General features: G+C 37.4%; 1 protein-coding gene across 1 annotated transcript in view; it reads right to left on the reverse strand.

Annotated features, from left to right (window-relative positions):
• Positions 1 to 18,853, reverse strand: part of cntn3a.1 (contactin 3a, tandem duplicate 1) — a 55,396-nt gene that overhangs the window by 13,770 nt on the left and 22,773 nt on the right. Inside the window, exons 5-11 of the mRNA XM_043224063.1 lie at positions 15,800 to 15,895; positions 13,630 to 13,833; positions 13,413 to 13,515; positions 13,080 to 13,264; positions 11,192 to 11,331; positions 7,231 to 7,360; positions 4,870 to 5,020 (exon numbers count right to left, since the gene is read on the reverse strand). Coding sequence (XP_043079998.1) covers positions 4,870 to 5,020; positions 7,231 to 7,360; positions 11,192 to 11,331; positions 13,080 to 13,264; positions 13,413 to 13,515; positions 13,630 to 13,833; positions 15,800 to 15,895 — 1,009 coding nt within the window. The remainder of the gene's footprint in view (positions 1 to 4,869; positions 5,021 to 7,230; positions 7,361 to 11,191; positions 11,332 to 13,079; positions 13,265 to 13,412; positions 13,516 to 13,629; positions 13,834 to 15,799; positions 15,896 to 18,853) is intronic.

The raw sequence follows: 18,853 nt of genomic DNA on the forward strand, positions 1-18,853 counted from the left end.
GTTCATTCCTTTCAGAAACTGCAGTGATATGTTCTTGTTGGTACGTATTTTGTGTCTCACTAAAAAGTGCACCAAGGTACATTTATAATGTGATACCAGGTAGAAAAAAACATTTGATACCAATAAATACATCCATGCACAATAAATAGCAAATATTGGAACAAAAATAAAGACTAAAATAAAGATGGACTATTATTTTCCTTTACCAAAATTCAATGGAAATACTTCACACAGGGAGGAAAACTGATGTGCACCTTCTGAAATGATGAAGTGTTTCCAGATCACGTCTCAAGAACGTGAATTAACAACATTTATGAATTAACATAAGCCTATATTAAAAATGGTTGATTAGCACTACACTGAATTCAATAGCCAATGTTAGCAAATCCATGCATATTGTAACTTGTTAACAGCAACTTCACTGAGTCTGTCACATTTTGTTTTAATCAGTCAGATGTATAATTATGCATGAATAACTTTATACAACTTTCACTTATTTATGCACAAACATGGAAAAGCTGAAAATTGTAAAGCCCTAACATATTTGCATAGTATAGTCAGCAGATTTACAAGCACTGCATTACAAAAGCAAAATTGGACATAAAGAAATGAAAGCAGCTTTTTCCCTTCCCACATGATCATTAGAGAAGAAGCCTGAAAACCTGTTCTCTCTCTCTCTCTCTCTCTCTCTCTCTCTCTCTCTCTCTCTCTCTCTCTCTCTCTCTCTCTCTCTCTCAATCACAGTCCCAGTGGTGCAGCAGTGTTTAATGAGACCCTGTCCCTCTCATACAGTACCTCCAGCTCTAGATTGTGGGTGGATGTTAGCACAAGGCTGATGGACAGTGATGGCTACTAATGATTTTCTTCCAGCGGCTCCAGACTCCCGAGTTCAGTGGTACTCTCTCCATGGAGACACAGTGCCATACTGCTTAATTCCTCTATGGATTCACCTAAAGTGTATGCTAATGAAATCTGTGATGCACTGCCGTACATGTGTTATTAAAACCTATTCAAACACGAGTCCTTGATCTGGAGGCATTAAGTGTCTGAGTGGAGGTTCAAAGCTGTTTTCATGCTCTGCTATGTCAGTGTGGTCACATGAAGCTTACAAACAGACCTGATATTACTGAATGGACATCTTTTAGATGTTTGCTGAATTTAGCTCTGGGTCAAGCTAGAAATTCTATGCAAATAAAAATGACAGTCAGTAAGAACTTCGATGCATAATCCTTACATCAAATGTGGCTGGATTTCTTTGAGGTTAATTTTCTTATTCTGTACTCAGTCAGAGTTAATTCTCTGATGGATGGTGTCCGTGTCAAGGGAAGTGACCTTTAAGCCATTTTTACCATTCAGGGTGTGATGTTACATCAAATAATGAAACTGGAGACCTTCTCAAAACTTTATATAAAGGTCTACTTGATCTACTACTGTTCAAAAGTTTAGATTTGGTAAATTTTTATTTTATTTGCTTTTAAAAGAAGTGCTCCCCAAGGCTTCATTATTTGATCATAAATACAGTAAAAAGAACTGTTTTCTATTTAAATTATAGCTTAAAATATAATTTATCCTTTTGATGGCAAAGTTGAATTTTCTGAAAAAATGGAATTTTGTTTTCTATTATTCTTTAATGAATAGATGTATGTAACTATGGGTTCCTTGAAGGAATGTGTCGATGACGCTATGTGGAACGCCTTCCAGCATGACGGCTCTAAATTGTGTGTGAAATTAAACCAGTTAAATGGTGGAACGTCATAGGCGGGTCACGTCACTGGCCAGGAAGCATAAAAGCATGTGGAATGCTGCCGGCTTCAGCTTCTGTCATGAACATAACTTGGAGAGGTTCCACTTCTGGAACTCAAGCTGTGTCAACGACGCTATGGGGAATGGGATGCCCACGCCCCAAGACTTGCAAATCCCTGCCTAGTGTGTATACCTGCACAGCTAAGGCGAGAGAACAGAAGAGCCTGGAGTGGCTTGCAAGACATAAAAACGGACAAACATATGGGGGGTTGACCATCCCGCAGTGTAGCAAATCTTGGCCAGCGAGACCCCCAATAACAGGGCCTTGGAGGCCGTCACACCTCATGTTAAGTGCGCTCTGACTTCTAGCCTCAGCTAGATTGATGGCATCCACTCAGAGACTGCATAGTCAAAGAAAACCCCTTCTTGGGGGCACTGAAGCAGTTGAGCTCTTGTTCACTTTTTTGCCACAAGGCAGCTCTGTGGACGTACATGTGCAGTGCTGAGGATTGACTTGATCCAGGCAGGGGTCATAAGAGCAGCAGAGGAAACACAGCAGCATTCACACACTTCGTAAACTTTGTAAGAGTGCAAGGCCAAAGGGAATAACCCAATATTGGTACGCTTCACCTCCGAAAGCGAACCTCAGGAACTTCCTGTGAAAAGGATGGATGGGCATGTGAAAGAACGCGTCTTTCAGATCTGTCGTGACGAACCAGTCCTCGGATTTGATTTGACCAGTTCAGGAACCTGAGATTTAAAATGGGTGTCAGCCCCTCATCCCTCTTTGGATGAAGTACTATGAAGTAGCAGCTGAAGAACCCGAACTCTCTTTCATGAAGAAGGACCACCTCGATGGCTCCCTCGAGTATCTACTTTCTGTTCCATCAATAGAGCCTGCTCTGTGCCCACAAGTATGGGCAGAATGCTGTGAATGTCATCTGAGCTGACCTGCTCGCCTTCATCCAGCTCTTTCAACAGGTCGGCTTGGTACGCCTGCAACACCGGCAAAGTGTGCAGACAAGCACCAGCCTTACCTGCTGATGATGGTCGAGCCTCCCAGTCCTGTTATGATGTTGGCAGTGGAGACTGAGAGTAATGCTCACCAGGAATGCCCTGTAACACTAGCAATGTTAGTGGGGTGGTCCCCTGAGGACATCGGAGGCAGATGGGCACCGTGTAATGCAGTGTATATCACTGCTCTCCAAAGGGGGCTGCCCTCTGAAGCCCTGCAGCATAACCATCAGAGCATCTTTTTTGATTCCCTCTTAGTCTGAACACAGGTATGCCTGCAACACCACCATAGTGTGCAAACACACACCAGCCTGACCTGCTGCCAAGTACCCCTGCCCACCAGCGCTGATGTATGTCTCAATGACTTGGAAGGCAGAGACGGAGCCTTTAAGGACGATGCTGCTGCAAGGGAGAGATAGTTCTATAACCGCCCTCTTTCATCCTCACAACATTACCATAACAATTAGATGCAGGGACGAATGGTTTATTCCAAGATCTCAACACCTCGGTGTGGAGATCCAGAAAAAATGACAGGCTCTGCCTTGAAGGTGGTGAACAAGCATGCGTTGAGCTTACTGCGGTGCTGCTTGTCCTTTATCTCGGTTGGCCAATCGATATTTAACTTGGCTACAGCACCACCTCCAAGAACTCCTCATACTGCAGTCTCCTTGGCATTCTGCATGCGCTGCGCCGCAATCGCAGGCTTTCTTCATCTGCTGGGCAGGCTCTGGACCCCAAGTGAAAGGAGTGAGATAGGGATGCCCCGTATCAGACTCCTCTACGTGCTCGAGGTCGCATTGCGATCCCTGTGAGCACCGCCGCCGCTCTGCCTAGGCACGAGTAGGACCAGTATCGCGAGGTTCGCTGGAGAAGGATCCCTCTTTAAAGAGATCCTTCCGGGAGTGAAGCACACACAGCGGCATACGCTTGCAATGCAGGCAGTCAGCTCTCTCAGCTCTCTCAAGAGCTGACTCCGCATGCTTTGCTCCCAGGCAAGCCACGCACAAGCTATGTGTGTCATCCAGCAAGATGTAGCGTTTGGATGAGCACACATACGGTAGCGTGAAAGGTAGCGAGGTAGTGAAAGGTAGCACGGTAGTCCTCGCCCTTTTCACTTTTCTGCTTTTTTTTCCAGGAGACAACACAAACACAGAGCACATTCCACGCGTTTTTATGTCACCCTCCTATGACGTCCCACCATTTCATTGGTTTGATTTTACACACGATTCAGAGCCATCACGCTGGAAGGCGTCCAAACCTCCCAACCCACATTTTTGAATCCTGTTGACTTTTTGTTTATATGTAAAAATACATATATAAATGGCTGACAAAATAAGAATAATCAAAATAAAGATGCACTTTCTACAAAAATATTTTAAATGTTGTTTTGTAGAATTTAACCTAAAAGTATTGTTATCTACTAATTTCTAAAATTACGATCTTCAGAGACCTTCCTGTTTTTGTTATTTTGGTAATACTTTACTTAAAGCAAAATGCACAGTATATCAATGAATTGATAAGTTTTATAATGCATTAACTGTGGTTATGATTATTCATGAAATGCAAGGTGCATTAGAAGCCATAATTAATGCATTAAATCTACCTTAATATATTAAATATTCTGTTTGCTTTTTTTTTTTTTTTTACTTTATCTACAGAATGCTACTGATGTACACTGAGCCTAAATGCACTAATAGACAGAATCTTGTAAAAGGCACAAAAAACATCTACTTTGTGATTTAAAAAAATGCATCAGAGGCATCAACTGCCTTAATAATGAATATGCGATTTAAAAAAAGATCCAACTAAATGCTTACTACTTTTTACATTACACCTAATTAGAAATAGGTTATGAAACTACAGATTCAGTAGTCATCAATGGTTGGTTGATTGTTCAAGTGCCGCTGATGCTATTCTGTGACCTAAAAGATTTTTTTTCTAGATCAAGTAAATGCAAATGCAGCGTCTGTTGTTGTCGAGACGTTTTGATGTGAATAATCAAGGCTTTGATCAGTAACAACCCTCTGCATGACCTGGATCGTATTGCTCTGTCTGTATCACTTTAATAAACAGGTTCTTGGCAGACAAAGGGAAATGGGCTGGTAAAAATACCTGTGGCTCTCTCGCAGGGCCTCTTTGCCCTTCCTCCAGGAGATCATCCCGCGCGGAGACATGCGGGGCCTGCACTCAATCAGAACATCTCCACCCTGCCGAGCCAGTGTCTGGGCCTTTAGCACACTATTGGAGAAATCTGGTGCCACTGCTGATGTGAAGAGAAAAACAAGCATCTTACAAAACCGACAGAAAGATAGATTGACTGACTCCCGAAAGTGTCTGGGAAGTCCTTCTGATGCAAAATGTCATTGCATTAGATATTACATAAGAAAAACAACATTTCATGTTTTTACACAACAGACTTGGAACACAAAATGTGGAATAAATAATATAAATATAAATACATGATTACATTTCATAAAAAAGTCATTTCATAAAGTGAACTCATCAAAATTAAATTCTTGCTTCTTATTTACAACATCAAGACTATATCACACTGACATTTTTGCTTTCATCCCCCAAATAAAAACATTTTAATTCAAAAATGTATTCACGCTCATCATAGAAGACTTTATGCAAGTTCAAAAGTTTGGGTTTGAGTAGTTTAATTACTTATTACTTTTGAAAGAAGTCTCTTTTGCTCTCCAAGGCTACAAACGGTAATATTGTAAGAAATGATTACAAATAATTTAAAATAACTATGTGAATGTATTTTAAAATGCAATTTATTCCTGTGATGCCAAGCTAATGTAAGGATCAGCATCACACGATCCTTTAGAAATCATTCTAATATGCTAATCTGCTGCTTATCATGTTATTTTTATATATTAACAACTATGTAAATGTCTTTACCGTCACTTGATCAATTTAATACCTCCTTACTAAATAAAATATGAATTACTTTAATATACTTTACCCTTTTTTAACTTAAAGGGTAGTGAATAATAGATTAGTTAAATTAAAACATTTGAATAAATTAATAAACAGTACAAAAATGTCATGTCACAGTCTTATTTTCTTCAACAACCTGTCAACCTGCTACATCTTTATCTGCTTCACTCTTTGCTAAATCTCATCGTCGTCTTATTTTCCAAAGGCATGCGAGGAGGATGTTTTTAATGCGATATCCTCACTTAAGAGCACACTCAAGAGCTCACGCTATCCCCCGCACACCACTAAGTCAAACCGAGTCAAGCCAGCCAGCACAAATCTAAAGGCTCTAAAGTGCGAAGACTGTCTACCTCACATCTCCCCCAGGCAGCAATTTCAGCATACTAGACTTTCCTGCCTGTTTGGCATCCATCTGCACTCAGCGCTGACAGCATCAAAGCACCCATTGTGCTGACAAATGACAGGACTAGGGAACAGAGCACTTCTCTCATCCGCCGCATGATAAAATGGCCTCGAACGTCAACTCCTTTAATCTTCAGCGCAGAGATGGGTTTGATCATTGATCCTGTCAAAAGTTATTCTGCTCCTCATAATAGCGGGTCAACTGTTTTTAAATGCAGCGTAAAGAGGGTGTAGTAAGACTAATGATTGCTAGTGTTTGCTGACAATGTGGTCGGAATGAGCTTATAGGGAAAACAAAACCCAAGTACTGCTGCTCACAGCACTGCTGCAAGAAAACGAAACAAACTTTATATCATCTGGGCAAACGCCTACGGTCTCGTGGCATAAATGTATCTAGGGGCAATTTTTAGCCAGACACGAAATACGTACCAGTAAGTACATATCACTGCAGTTCAAAGAAATGAACACTAGAGGCAGTAAAACTCATTTATTTCATTTGATTTTGATGAATTAAGTGCAATTTTCACACAATTGCTTAAAGAATATAATATCCAATATTAATATGCAGGGATATTTGAAAACTGATGCCTTTGAATGATTTCATCACAAATATCCAGCTTAATTTCTATGGGTCTTCATGAACGGTAGCTTTGTTTGGTAGCTCACGGAGTACAGAGATGTACTTGAGAGGCGAGGGGATCCGGTTTGTATCCCGTGTAACTACAGTTCAACAAATCTGTGTTTCAACAAATGCCTTCTTATATCAATTTTGCATGTGGATTGGGTGTAGGGCATATTCCAAGATGATAGAGCGTTAACTTTCAGCAGCAATCCACAGATATTTAATGTAATAAAAATACAGCAATACGTACCTGTCCAGCTTTTTCTTGACGTAAAAATGGATGCGGCCATTTTTTTCTAAATTCTATGGGTATAGTTTCCGGTCTCATCCATGTCCAGCTATTTTTAGCTGCTTGATATTGAAAATTGGTGTGTCTTATGTTATTTTAATGTAATCTTAATTATAAACACACTGATTTGTAAGGCAAGTGGGTATATATTTTGTAAGACCAGGTTGCTATACATTTCAGAATATGAGTTGCTAAGTGTTTAGTGATTCCTTACCAATGACTTTGAGTTCAGAGTTGGCAAACACTCGGCCATGGCGGTTCTCAGCGATACACTGGTATATCCCAGTATCTGACAGGGTTAGACCGCTGATGGATAATGCCCCGTTCACCACCTGGATTCTGTCCTGGAAAAATAACAACAATTCCACAATTCAACTTGGAGTAACTAATTAACTATTAACTAAGACTTTTCGCTCAATAATTTCTGATTTGCTGCTTATTAATTGCTAGTAAGTTGTTATGTTCGTTTAGGTATTGTGAAGGATTAGGGATGTAGAATTTACTAGATAAGAGACCAAAAAATAAAGTGTTACCATGTTTCCAATTATCTATATATAGATTGTGCGCATTTAAACATGAAAGATACAGATATGTCCACAAAATAACATAAAATCATACCTAAACTGCTTTGATCAGGGAAAACAAGCTTTCTACTGGAGCTGCTGGAAATTACTATAAATAATGCAAATGTATCCTTGCTATTTTCTGAGACATAGTCTCATTGTCACTTGACAGGGCTTTGCGGCAAGCTATATGCATTAATTATCAAACATTATCATAATTTTGAAAAGTGGACACACACACAGAAGATATGTTAGTGGCAAAGACAGAAATCTAACAAAAACCCCGAACAAAACAATGAAAAAAAAACAAAGCCCTTGAACAAATGAACAAAGCCCTTATGGGTTTGGAACGATATGGGGGTAAGTGATTTAATGACATTTTTTTTCATTTTGGGCTGGAGTAACATTTTAAAAAGTTACTAAAAGGTTATGTATAAATGCTATGTAAAATGCACAGCATGGATTTTTGGCAACTCTATTGAGCGACAATGTAGGTAAATCACATGGAAATGAACATTGGTTTAACTTTATTTTGATGGTCCCTTTAACACATTCTGTTGACTATATAAGTAACGTTGCACCTAAATATCTACTGACTCTTATTGGAGTGTTAGTAGAGTATTAGTAGACTGGTAGAGTTAAAGTTAGAATGAGGTGACACCTACTTGCTAAGTTACTTATAGTCAGTAGAATGTCTGTTGGGAGACTATCACGGCTGATATTAAGCAGACAGGCTATTAATACTCTAATGACTTATTGTCAAAAGAATGCTCAAAAGTTACCATCAAAATAAAGTGTTACCGAATCATCCATACCATCTGATTTACTTGACTGAATCATCACTTGTTAGATAATGTTAGATATTTTCTCTTAGATAAAACCATCACAAAAACAAAGCAAAAAAGGAGTGGGACATCACCAAAGTATACCATATTCATGGAAAGTGGCTGCTATAAAAGAATAAAATGACAGATGTGTAGGCAGCAGAACGGAGGATGAATCTAATCCCACAGTAGCAGTGGATTGCTGCTGATGGGCGGTCTATAATTTTTTTTATCCTGGCCAAACACTTACTCGTAAAGCCCCCGTTATGTTACCATTGCGCTCACTTGAGTGTGAAAAATTTGAATGGTGCATTCAGGTTGAATGAACTGAGATTTAAAGGGCTCAGATATCTGCACTCGCTCTCTGCATGCGGGCACTTCAGAGTCTGCTGGCATTAGCTTTATGCCACTTGAATTTCATTGTTCCGATGCAGCTGGTGTAACTCTCTGGCCACATGATTCACCCCGACACGGAGCATGACAATCTAACTGATATTATAAACAGAGCGCTTCGTATGTGTGCCGTGTTGACGGGGGTAAACTAGAGAAGATCAGTACAGCCCCTAGCAGCAAAGACAAATGGTGGCATAAATCAGCTTTATGGGGGTAATTAATTAGGGGTGACATTCCACTGAAATCAGCACTTTCCCCCTCGACGGGAGAGCGCCGTTTGAGTGGGCCGTGCTGCACCAGACTGATTAAGTTGCCCACCTGAATAGACATCGCAAAGATTGCCCCAACATTATGGGTATTGGCTTGGCATGTGTGATATTGTTGCTGAGGTAAACATTTACACAAGCAGAGGATGATTTGGTGTACTAGTACCAAGGAGAAAATCAAAAAGCGTGGGAGAACTACAAACTTTTAAATATATTAGGGCTGTCACAATTCCTCGATTAAATCAGAGTACTTGATTACAAAAAAAAATCTCAATGGCATTTTGACAGATTATCCAGCAAAATACCGGAAATCCATGTATGTATTTGCAAAATTGTGACTGATCTATTTATTCTATATGTATATGTATATATATATATATATATATGTGTGTGTGTATATATGTGTGTGTGTAGCATCAGACTTTTCAATGCTACTTGAGAGAAGGGCATATTTTGACTTAATCTGCCTCAGCTTGCTTATGCATTATACACTGTGATATAATTCTGTCAGCCGACAGCACTGCTAAAAATTGCTCATTACTTATTAAAAAAATATATATATATATATATATATATACTTTAAATGACTAGCGCTAGTACTTAGGGTTACTCTCTACTCTACTCTCTAGTAACCGTATGGAGCTCCTGTGATGTGCAGGTGATGGTAGATAGCTTTTTTTCTCTCCACTGTAATCATCAAATAACAAACGACATTCTTCTTCTCTTCCTCTGACTACATGGATGACCTTTGGTCTGAAGATTGATCAAATGCTGAGGTAGCCGATGGTGACATTTACAAAATGGTAACACCTCAGCTCATTAAGAGTGCAGCCTCACACGCTGAGATCGTGTTCACTATCTCTCAGAGTGATGAAACAAGCTCTGTTGTACATGGCTTTAATACAGCACAGATCTGCTCTCAACCTTACAACAACTGAGACAGACCTAAAGCAGAGCTCTGGAGATACACATGCAGAATGCACATGCACAAACAACATAATACTGAATGAGGCAATAGGAAGTCATTGAGTCCCTTTTTTTCAATTCTATTCACATCTTGTTGTTGGAACTGTTGTGCCCACGATGCTGCCTTAATGTACCAGTTTTTGGTTCCCTAGTGAAAAATAAATATACTAAAATGTATTTGAAATATGTTTATTTCAAGCTATGTACACTACAAATACATTTACATATTTACCATATTTAATACCATTCAATTTACTTTTAGTATATTAACTATATTATTTTTTTCATAATCCAATTTTGACCTAAGGTTGTGTTGAAACAGTATTTTTTGGGGTTTAATTTTGTACTTAATGTACTTTTTAATTATGAAGAAACACTGCTGGGGTCCGGTTAAAGATAAGCTAAAGTCATTTTGATTCTACTAAAGTGGAACTATAGCAAGTATACTTGAGGTACATTTTAATTATCTTGAATAATACCAAACAATCATCATAAACAGTGAAATCAAAACACAATTTAGGCTTTAATATTTATTAATAAATAATCCTAATAAACATTTTATATCAGTGAGTTTAAAACTATGTCAGTAAATGTTAAGAGATTTGAACTATACTTAGTGTGAAATAAATTCATTACTAATATATAACTTTTATAGAGTCTAAGCACGACAGCCTATTTAAATGAAATGTTGTTACTTAGGAATATTAGAATATTATATATTTAGTAGTTCATTACCTGAAATAAAATACAATATATAAATGAATAAAAATGAGAAATGCTGCATTGGCAACCATGTAAAATAATCTAAGATTACGAAAAAGTTTTCTAAAGTGAAAAATCTACTTTCACATTATAGCCAATTTAGCTTTTGTTTATGGTGAAATGAAGTTGTAAAAAGCTCTAATATATGTGCAATCTACTAAATTAAGTAACCAATCAAGAACTTATTACTTATTTCAAGAAATTATTTCTCATGTTGACTTAATTAAAACTGTAGTTCCCGGCAGACTTTGCATGAGACATAATGGGAAGAAAAAAACCCAGCTGAAATTAAATAGCATTTATTTAGTGCGATTGAAAAAGATGAGAAACGACTGAGACTTGATAGTGTTTAACGTTCAATTACGGTACGTTGAGATTTCAATCTTAAGTTCAACTCCCACCTCAAAGGCTTCGAGCGGCTCTCCGTTCTTCAGCCACCTGTAGGACGGTTTGGGCTTGGCGCTCGCCTTACACTCCCACAGCAGAGATTCATCAATGGCTTTCTGCACATCCTGAGGCTTCTCCAGCAGATGGGGGGGTGCTGAGATCCATCAATAAACACACAACACACAGCCAGATATCAGCACCTCACAAAGCGCTGCTGATAAAAATGAATTTTCAACAGCTCCCTGAATCCCAGACACACTTAGAGTCGGTTATTGATTAGCCCCTTTTAGGAATCAGTAAACCAACCAAGCGGTTTATGAGCTAATTAATGAACGAATCCAGTTATTAATCAATCGACATGGCATTAGAATGAAGAGAAAAAAAAGCATAAGACAGTATGAATAATTTACGAGGGCATTTAGTAAAACGCATTCACACTGAGATGATGAGATTACAAAACTCAGCTCTCACTAAATATGGATCACATTTTATGGATCTGCAGCCTGCCTTTGGCATGTTGCTTTAATATTTATATTTCTTTCAGGAACAACGCACAGCCTTCCCATGCACGCTCAAGAAAAGGTGCTAGAAAAAGTGCAAAAGTTACAGTTTTAACCTTGATTACATATTTATAACTAAAGCTAACATTTTTAAAAATGACTTGGAAACATTAAAACGAGACTGATTCTCGTGTCCTGGGTGAAGGTCGTGTGTCTTGCATAGGCTTAACTTTTCTTGTAAATTGGAAGAGAAAGGAGAATAAATGGACACAGTAGCATGCTTTATAGGTATCAGTCAGACTGCTGGAGATTATAATTTTGACTTCGTACATTATGTTATAAACAACAGTGACCCATATTGATTATTCCATAGCACTAACAGCAGTGATAGATGGATAATACGGTCTATGGGAGACTATGGATTTTACCTGCCAAATAATTGCAATGACAAATAATTACAACATACAGGGATGCTCATGAAAATCTGACATACTGGTTATAAAGCATAATGGGGTTAAAAATTGAACATATTGATCAGAGATAAACTCAAATATATAAGCATTCATAAAAGCTTAATGGTGCATATCGATTGTGTGTTTGTCAGATTATGGAAAGTGTGTAGAATCAGTTGAATGTTCAGTCTGCTCTTTTCTGAAAGCGGTGAAAGCAGCTTGAACCAGGGTTATGATTAACACTGATTAAAAAAATACTCAAAGGCAATATCAAATCATTACTTAAAGGCAATTGTGATATTTCTATTTTGCAGTTTTTTATGACAACATAAAATTCTAACAAAAAGCAAGCATTGTGTTAAAATTCAGATTTTATATATTAACCTTTTTTTTGAATTCTGAGTTTGAATCTCACATTTCAATAGTTTTTTTTTGTTTTTTCACTATGTAATAAAAAAGTAAATGTGACATTTTACCTAACAACTCTTGGTTTCTTTTAAAAATGCTAAGTTTATATTGTGTATTGTTTGGTTTATTTCTCACAATTCTGAGATATCTTACAATTTAGCCTTTTTTCTGCAGTTCTGAGTTTATATCTCACAGTTCCTGCAAATCAGTCAAGATATAAACTCAAAATAACAAGAATGGAATATGAGATAAAAGTAGCAATTACTTTTTTTAATTATAATTTTTTTAAATCTCATGGCGGGTAAAACTAAAAAGTAAACTTAACCAAATTTATACAGTATATGTATTTATGAACAATAAAAATGTCAAACATTTGTTATCTAAAATGAAAAGAGAAAATATTAAAAAATAAAATTTAAAAATGTTTTTGTTAGACTCTAAATAAAATGACACTGGCTTGAATCATTTTTTTCTTTTTATTTGGCTAAACTTTTCCTACAAGAGAAAAGTACATTTATTTAATTGAGTATTTCTGCCCTTACCGTAGAAGGACAGTCTCCCCTTGACTGTGTTTTTGCCTCTGGAGTTCTCAGCCGTGCATTCATATGGTCCTGCATCTTCCTGTTGGAAATACGGGATCTCCAACACACCGCTGGATTTGCCAAAATCTACTTTTCTGGGAAAAAGAACTCCGTCTGGTCTTCTCCAGGTGATCGCAGGTACTGGACTGAAAGCAAATGTAAAGGTGATTTGTTATTGAACCGTTTCCCTTTAAATCATAATAGCCAATAGCGTAAACGTATAAAAGAATACAAGAGATAAAATGTCTCAGTGATTGCTAGCATGTGATATTATATAAGAAAAGTAATATTTACTTTCCCAAAGCGAAGCACTCCAGTTTGACCGTCAACCCTTTGGCAACGGCCAAAACCTCTGGAAACTGGACCTCAATTTTGGGCTCATATTCTCCCATAATGCCTGAAACACCGAAAAAGAGCGATCATTTCCTTCAAAGCCATATGTTTAATACCACAAAACTGAATATTTTTTTATAAACTGAATATATATATATATATATGGTGAGGCCATCACCATCGCTGCGGAGTACGAGCGATGTAGGAGGTCCCTGCACTCTGCTCTGGGTCACAGTGTTAGTCACCACACAGGTGTAGTTTCCCACGTCTGAGGGCTCCACTTTAGCGATGTACAGGTTGCCTGTTTTCTGTGACACAAAGCGCCGCGTGTCTTGCTTCACGAATGAGGGATATTCGTTGAAGATCCAGGAAAAGGTCAACTCTGTCGAAAAGAGAAGAGGTGAGGCTCTGTACTGCAACACACGCTTTGAAGAAGTTTTCAACAACTTTGTGATTTTAATACTAATCCGTTTCAGAAATACAATGATGTGAGTAAACAGAATCACACTACATTAAGCATGGCTTTCACTGCACGTGCTAATAATTAATTATAAAAAAATGAAAACTCTTGTTAAAAAGGTTCCATTTGTTAATACTAGTTATCCTATCTATCTATCCATCTATCTATCTATCTATCTATCTATCTATCCATCTATCTATCTATCTATCTATCTATCTATCTATCTATCTATCTATCTATCTATCTATCTATCTATTTAGTTATCCATCCATCTGTTCATTCATTCAAACAAAAGTTAACTTTTATAACAACTGCAATAAAACATTAACGAGGAAAGAAAATGTACAGTTTGAAAAATTGAGTATCTTTAAAACCAAAAAAGGCCAGTCCATCACTACAAAAAGATATGATCTTTGCTAATTTTTTTTTTTTTTTTGATCCACAAAACAAGTTATTTTAGCTTTCGGTAAGGTTTAAAAGGTTTGGCTCCATTAAAGCAATAAGGCCTGATGTGTTCAGCCCAACACTAAACACAGTAATCAAGACAGCAGGGGACAGTGGAACACAACACTAATGTAGCACAGCTGTGCTACTTTTCAACTCACGCAGAGCTTTTTAATAAGAAGTGACAGGGTAGCCAAGAATAAACCACTTTTATACTTAAACATCTAAAGTGTGTAGTGTATTTTTAATGAAAACATTACATTTTACATCTTTAACACATTTTCTCATTGACAAATGGCACTGCTCATAAGCTGTCGCACTTTTCAGTAAACAAACACGGTTGCGCTTATTTTGCACATCAATGTGATATTCTTTACCTTTTGTAAATGCCCTGAGTTCAACATGCCATAAAAATGCCAACAGTCTAAGTGACAACATAAAAGGTCTATTAATCAGTATGTTCAGGGACTCTTAAGTGTGGCCACTCATTGAGTTAACAGCAAGGAGCAAACACAAAAAGTTTGCCTTGCATAACATTTAACTTATGTTCTGTAGTGTGCCACTTAAGGCCACTAAATCAGCCACGAAATAGGAGGTAATATGTGTTTATGCTGTTATATGGGCAGTGAGGTTGAAAAGCCCTAATTACAGAGGACCATAATTACTGGTTGGGGTGCGGTTAATAGGAACAAACAGTAGAAACTGCCTAGAGTCTGCCTAGCAAAGTCTCTCTGAACAGTTAACATCTGCACATATAATAACTGACATGTGGCACAACATAAAGTTCATAATTGAGAATACTGTTAAACATATTGAATTATCATTGATCTAAATTTTGCGTCGCCGTTGTAATAAAGACAGTTATAGATTGATACGTCCTCTGTAGGCTAGCAGGACAGACCATCTCAGCAGATGGACTGATATATTGGCAGACAGTTTGCCTCATTTTCTATCATTAAGTAGAATTATATCATACACATAAGGGGTAATGTACAGTCAGTCAGGTATTATCACAAAATACACTGTTGCACCAGACCTTATATAACCACAAAGGCTTTTATTTAGCAATAATGGCTGAATGGATGCTCATTTTCCTGCTCTTGCACAGCTGCTTAAATAAATAAATAAATGGGCATACGATATTCATTTGTGTTGATAATTATTTATTGTGTGACATAAATAGGTGATTAAATAATACAAAATAAGTGAAAACTATATAACAGTAGCACACATATGTAGAAAAATAATTGCCGTTGCAATTTAGTGGTCAGTCGGACTGAAAAATCCTGCAACTTATTAATTGGAATGAAGCATTTTAAAGAGCCATGTAATAGATTTTGTCACTACATTTGCCATGTTTGTCTTTTTCCCATCAGTATCACCATTGACCATTATTAAAAAACCCAAATCAGTCGTCCAGCAAGTAGATATTAAAATGCCTCACCTCCCATATGTGCTGGAGGGCCACAGAGAAGAACCACACCTTGCCCCTCTCTGACGCTCACTGGACTTCTCCTCTGGGTTTTAAACTCCTCCAGATCTATTAAAAAAAACAAATAACACTGTAGACTCTTTTAAGCATAAAGAAAGTAGTGCAGTTTGGAGTCTAAATACAACAAAATCAGTTCATACAAAACTGCTATCTTTATATACTTGTCTTGATGACATTCCAGACTTTCTTTCTGCTGTGGAACACAAAAGGAGAGGTTTAGCAGAATGTTCATGCTGCTCATTTAAGTTTTGATCATGAGCTGCCGTGTGTCAGCAATAATCTGTATATTAGAATATATGAGTGTCCGTTACAGTTTTGGATATAATGTGAAGACTCCCACGGAATACATTTATGATACTATTTTGTGTTTGTTTCATTTTGCTTTTGGCGAATGTAAACATCATGCCTAAAGCCTGGAGTATACTACACAACTTTGAAAATCTGAAAAGATGACTGACTTTCTTCTGTAAATAATCATAGAGGAAAAATGACCATTGTACCGGACTTTAAAGTTACTCCAATCATAACAAACTTATGCAGAAACTCACGTCTTGATTGACAATTAAAAACAATGCATTCCAGAATTGGCTGAAAAAAATATCAAGCATGTTTAATCTCAGACGACTTGATGGAATCATAATCTGAAGCTAAAAATCAGAGCCTGTGACCATCAAACACCACCCTGTTTAAAAATACAGCATACTGGATAGGATTTGAAGCATGGCTTTTGGTTTAAACTGATCCTGGTCGTGAGCTAGTTTTAGCTGGCTATGTGCTGGTCCTAAGCTGGTCCTGAGCAGGAGCTGGCTGTTTACGAGAGCTAGTTTAAACCAGCTCACGACCAGAGAAAAACCAGCTTAAACCATATGCTTATTTTTTTTTTTTTTTACTTTTGGCAAATAGTGTCGACAAAAGTTGCTGCAAAAAAAATCATGTAGCGCCTTCCAGTTTTAAATTATGTTGTTGTGTTCATACGGGCTAAGAATGTTTTGTCAATGTGTGAAAATTATAAAGTTCAGGATAAATAGCTAATCTCCACTCTTCTTTCTCGTTGGTTTAAAAACCCACGAGGATGAACGTAATGTAAAAAATAAACCAAGAAATAAACTAAGCTGCATATTTTCATTCGTGAGTGCCTTACGTTTTTTTTTTCTTGTGTAGGGAACAATAATGGAGGTTGCGTTTGCCTCACCTGCACTGAATTCAGTGAGGGGGTTGTGTCTAGAGAACGGCAAATTCAAACAGAATATGCATGAACAACGCATCCACTCACAACACCACAATCCCTACACGCCTCCATGACACAAACTATTTCGACACCATCCACAAAGCAGCGGTTTGATCAGGCTTTAAAGCGTGTCTCTGTAAGAGAAGGGTGCTCTTTGTGCTCCGCACGCAACTTCCACTGAACTACCCACATCAGGAAAAGTTTTCCTCCAGAGTGTTCAGTAGACACATTTTTCAGTTCGCATAATATCTCATTAAAGAGTCCTTACAAGACATTTCTATGAGGCCAAAATAAATAAGCCGACAACTCCCTGCTATACATATGCAATAAAATCATCTGCTCTTCAGATACTGTACATATAAAGCATTCATCAAGAGAAAGACACACTCCACTGCCTCTAATTGGCTTCTCGGTTATCAAAGATACGTTGTTTTCTATTCATTGCTCTCGGCAAAGTAAACACCGTAAGCCCTTGTGAAGCTGCAGAGATTGAATACTGTATTGTACTGAAAGTAATGAATTTGTGACCTGTAAAAGACAGGGTGAAGGAAAATGTTTTTTCTAGCATTTCCATGATAATACGACAACAGTGATTTTGAGAAAACAAAGAGGTTAAGTGTAACAGCACATTACTTCAACATTCAAATCATGTTTGATACAAAACAAATGAACAAAAATTAAAAGCATATTTAAGTATATTAAATCTTCAAATTGTCTTCGCATGCCGCTGGAAAAGCGTTAAATCAATAGAACGCAGACGCAGGCCAGTGCTACTGAAGAGATGCATGAAAAATCATCTCATAAATGTGCACGCGAGCAGCCACAAGTGCAGTTTGTTAACTTTGAGGTTATATCTCCTTTTAAGCACCACGATATGATCTGAGAAGTTAACTTGCAAGAAAAACTAATTCTACTTATACCGCAATAAAATAAGCAAATTTGGTAACATTGTTCTTGGACACTGGAGGCCGTTTTTTGGTTTATACATTCATAGTCATTTATAAGAGCCATAATCTTCAGATTAAACCAGCACTGCCTTAGGCGCATTGAAAAATATGCAGCAGGAGAAGTTTTTCTTTTGATTATTATTCAGGACTCTCATTCAATGCACTTCTCAAAAAAAAAAGCGCCAAATCTTTACTATAAATAGACTATGACTAAATCGGTTTCAAAATAGATAATGTGATTTATCAGGAACTCTAAAACATTCACTGGCGATGTTTCAAAGACGTCTTTAAGGGTCCAGTGAGTGAAAAGTATGCAGATTATAAAAAATGCAAAAAGAGGGTTTTCAAAGTTGTAAATAAAACGACGATTATGAAAGCTTTACAGAAACAAAAATCCTTCTACTTTCAAATTTCAGGTTTAATTCAACGAGTTACTCGTGACTTCCATTAGTTTCTTTGTTCAAGCGATATTTTTTTGATGGTACGATTGTTTTTGGTGCTCCTCGTTAAAACACTGTGAAATTTACTGGCAATTTCTTAGTGAAAATTATTTCAAATCCTACACTGAATTTATTTTGGTGTACGTAATATAAATGTAGCTCATGGAGTCATACTGAAGGTTAGGCTTGCAAACAATATTTTGAAACAACTGGAATTTATATCTGCACCCTGAAGAAGCTTTAGACCTTCACAGATTGTCCTCTGCTGTCTCCAGACACCAAAAATATATAGGGTTGAGTCCATGAGCTATAGTGAACCACACAGGAGATTCTCTCCAGGGTAGAAATGTAAATGCACTGCATTAAAGTGATTTAGCACTTTAATGGTTTG

Source organism: Puntigrus tetrazona, chromosome 23 (genome assembly GCF_018831695.1).
Source record: "Puntigrus tetrazona isolate hp1 chromosome 23, ASM1883169v1, whole genome shotgun sequence".
Lineage (NCBI taxonomy): Eukaryota > Metazoa > Chordata > Actinopteri > Cypriniformes > Cyprinidae > Puntigrus > Puntigrus tetrazona.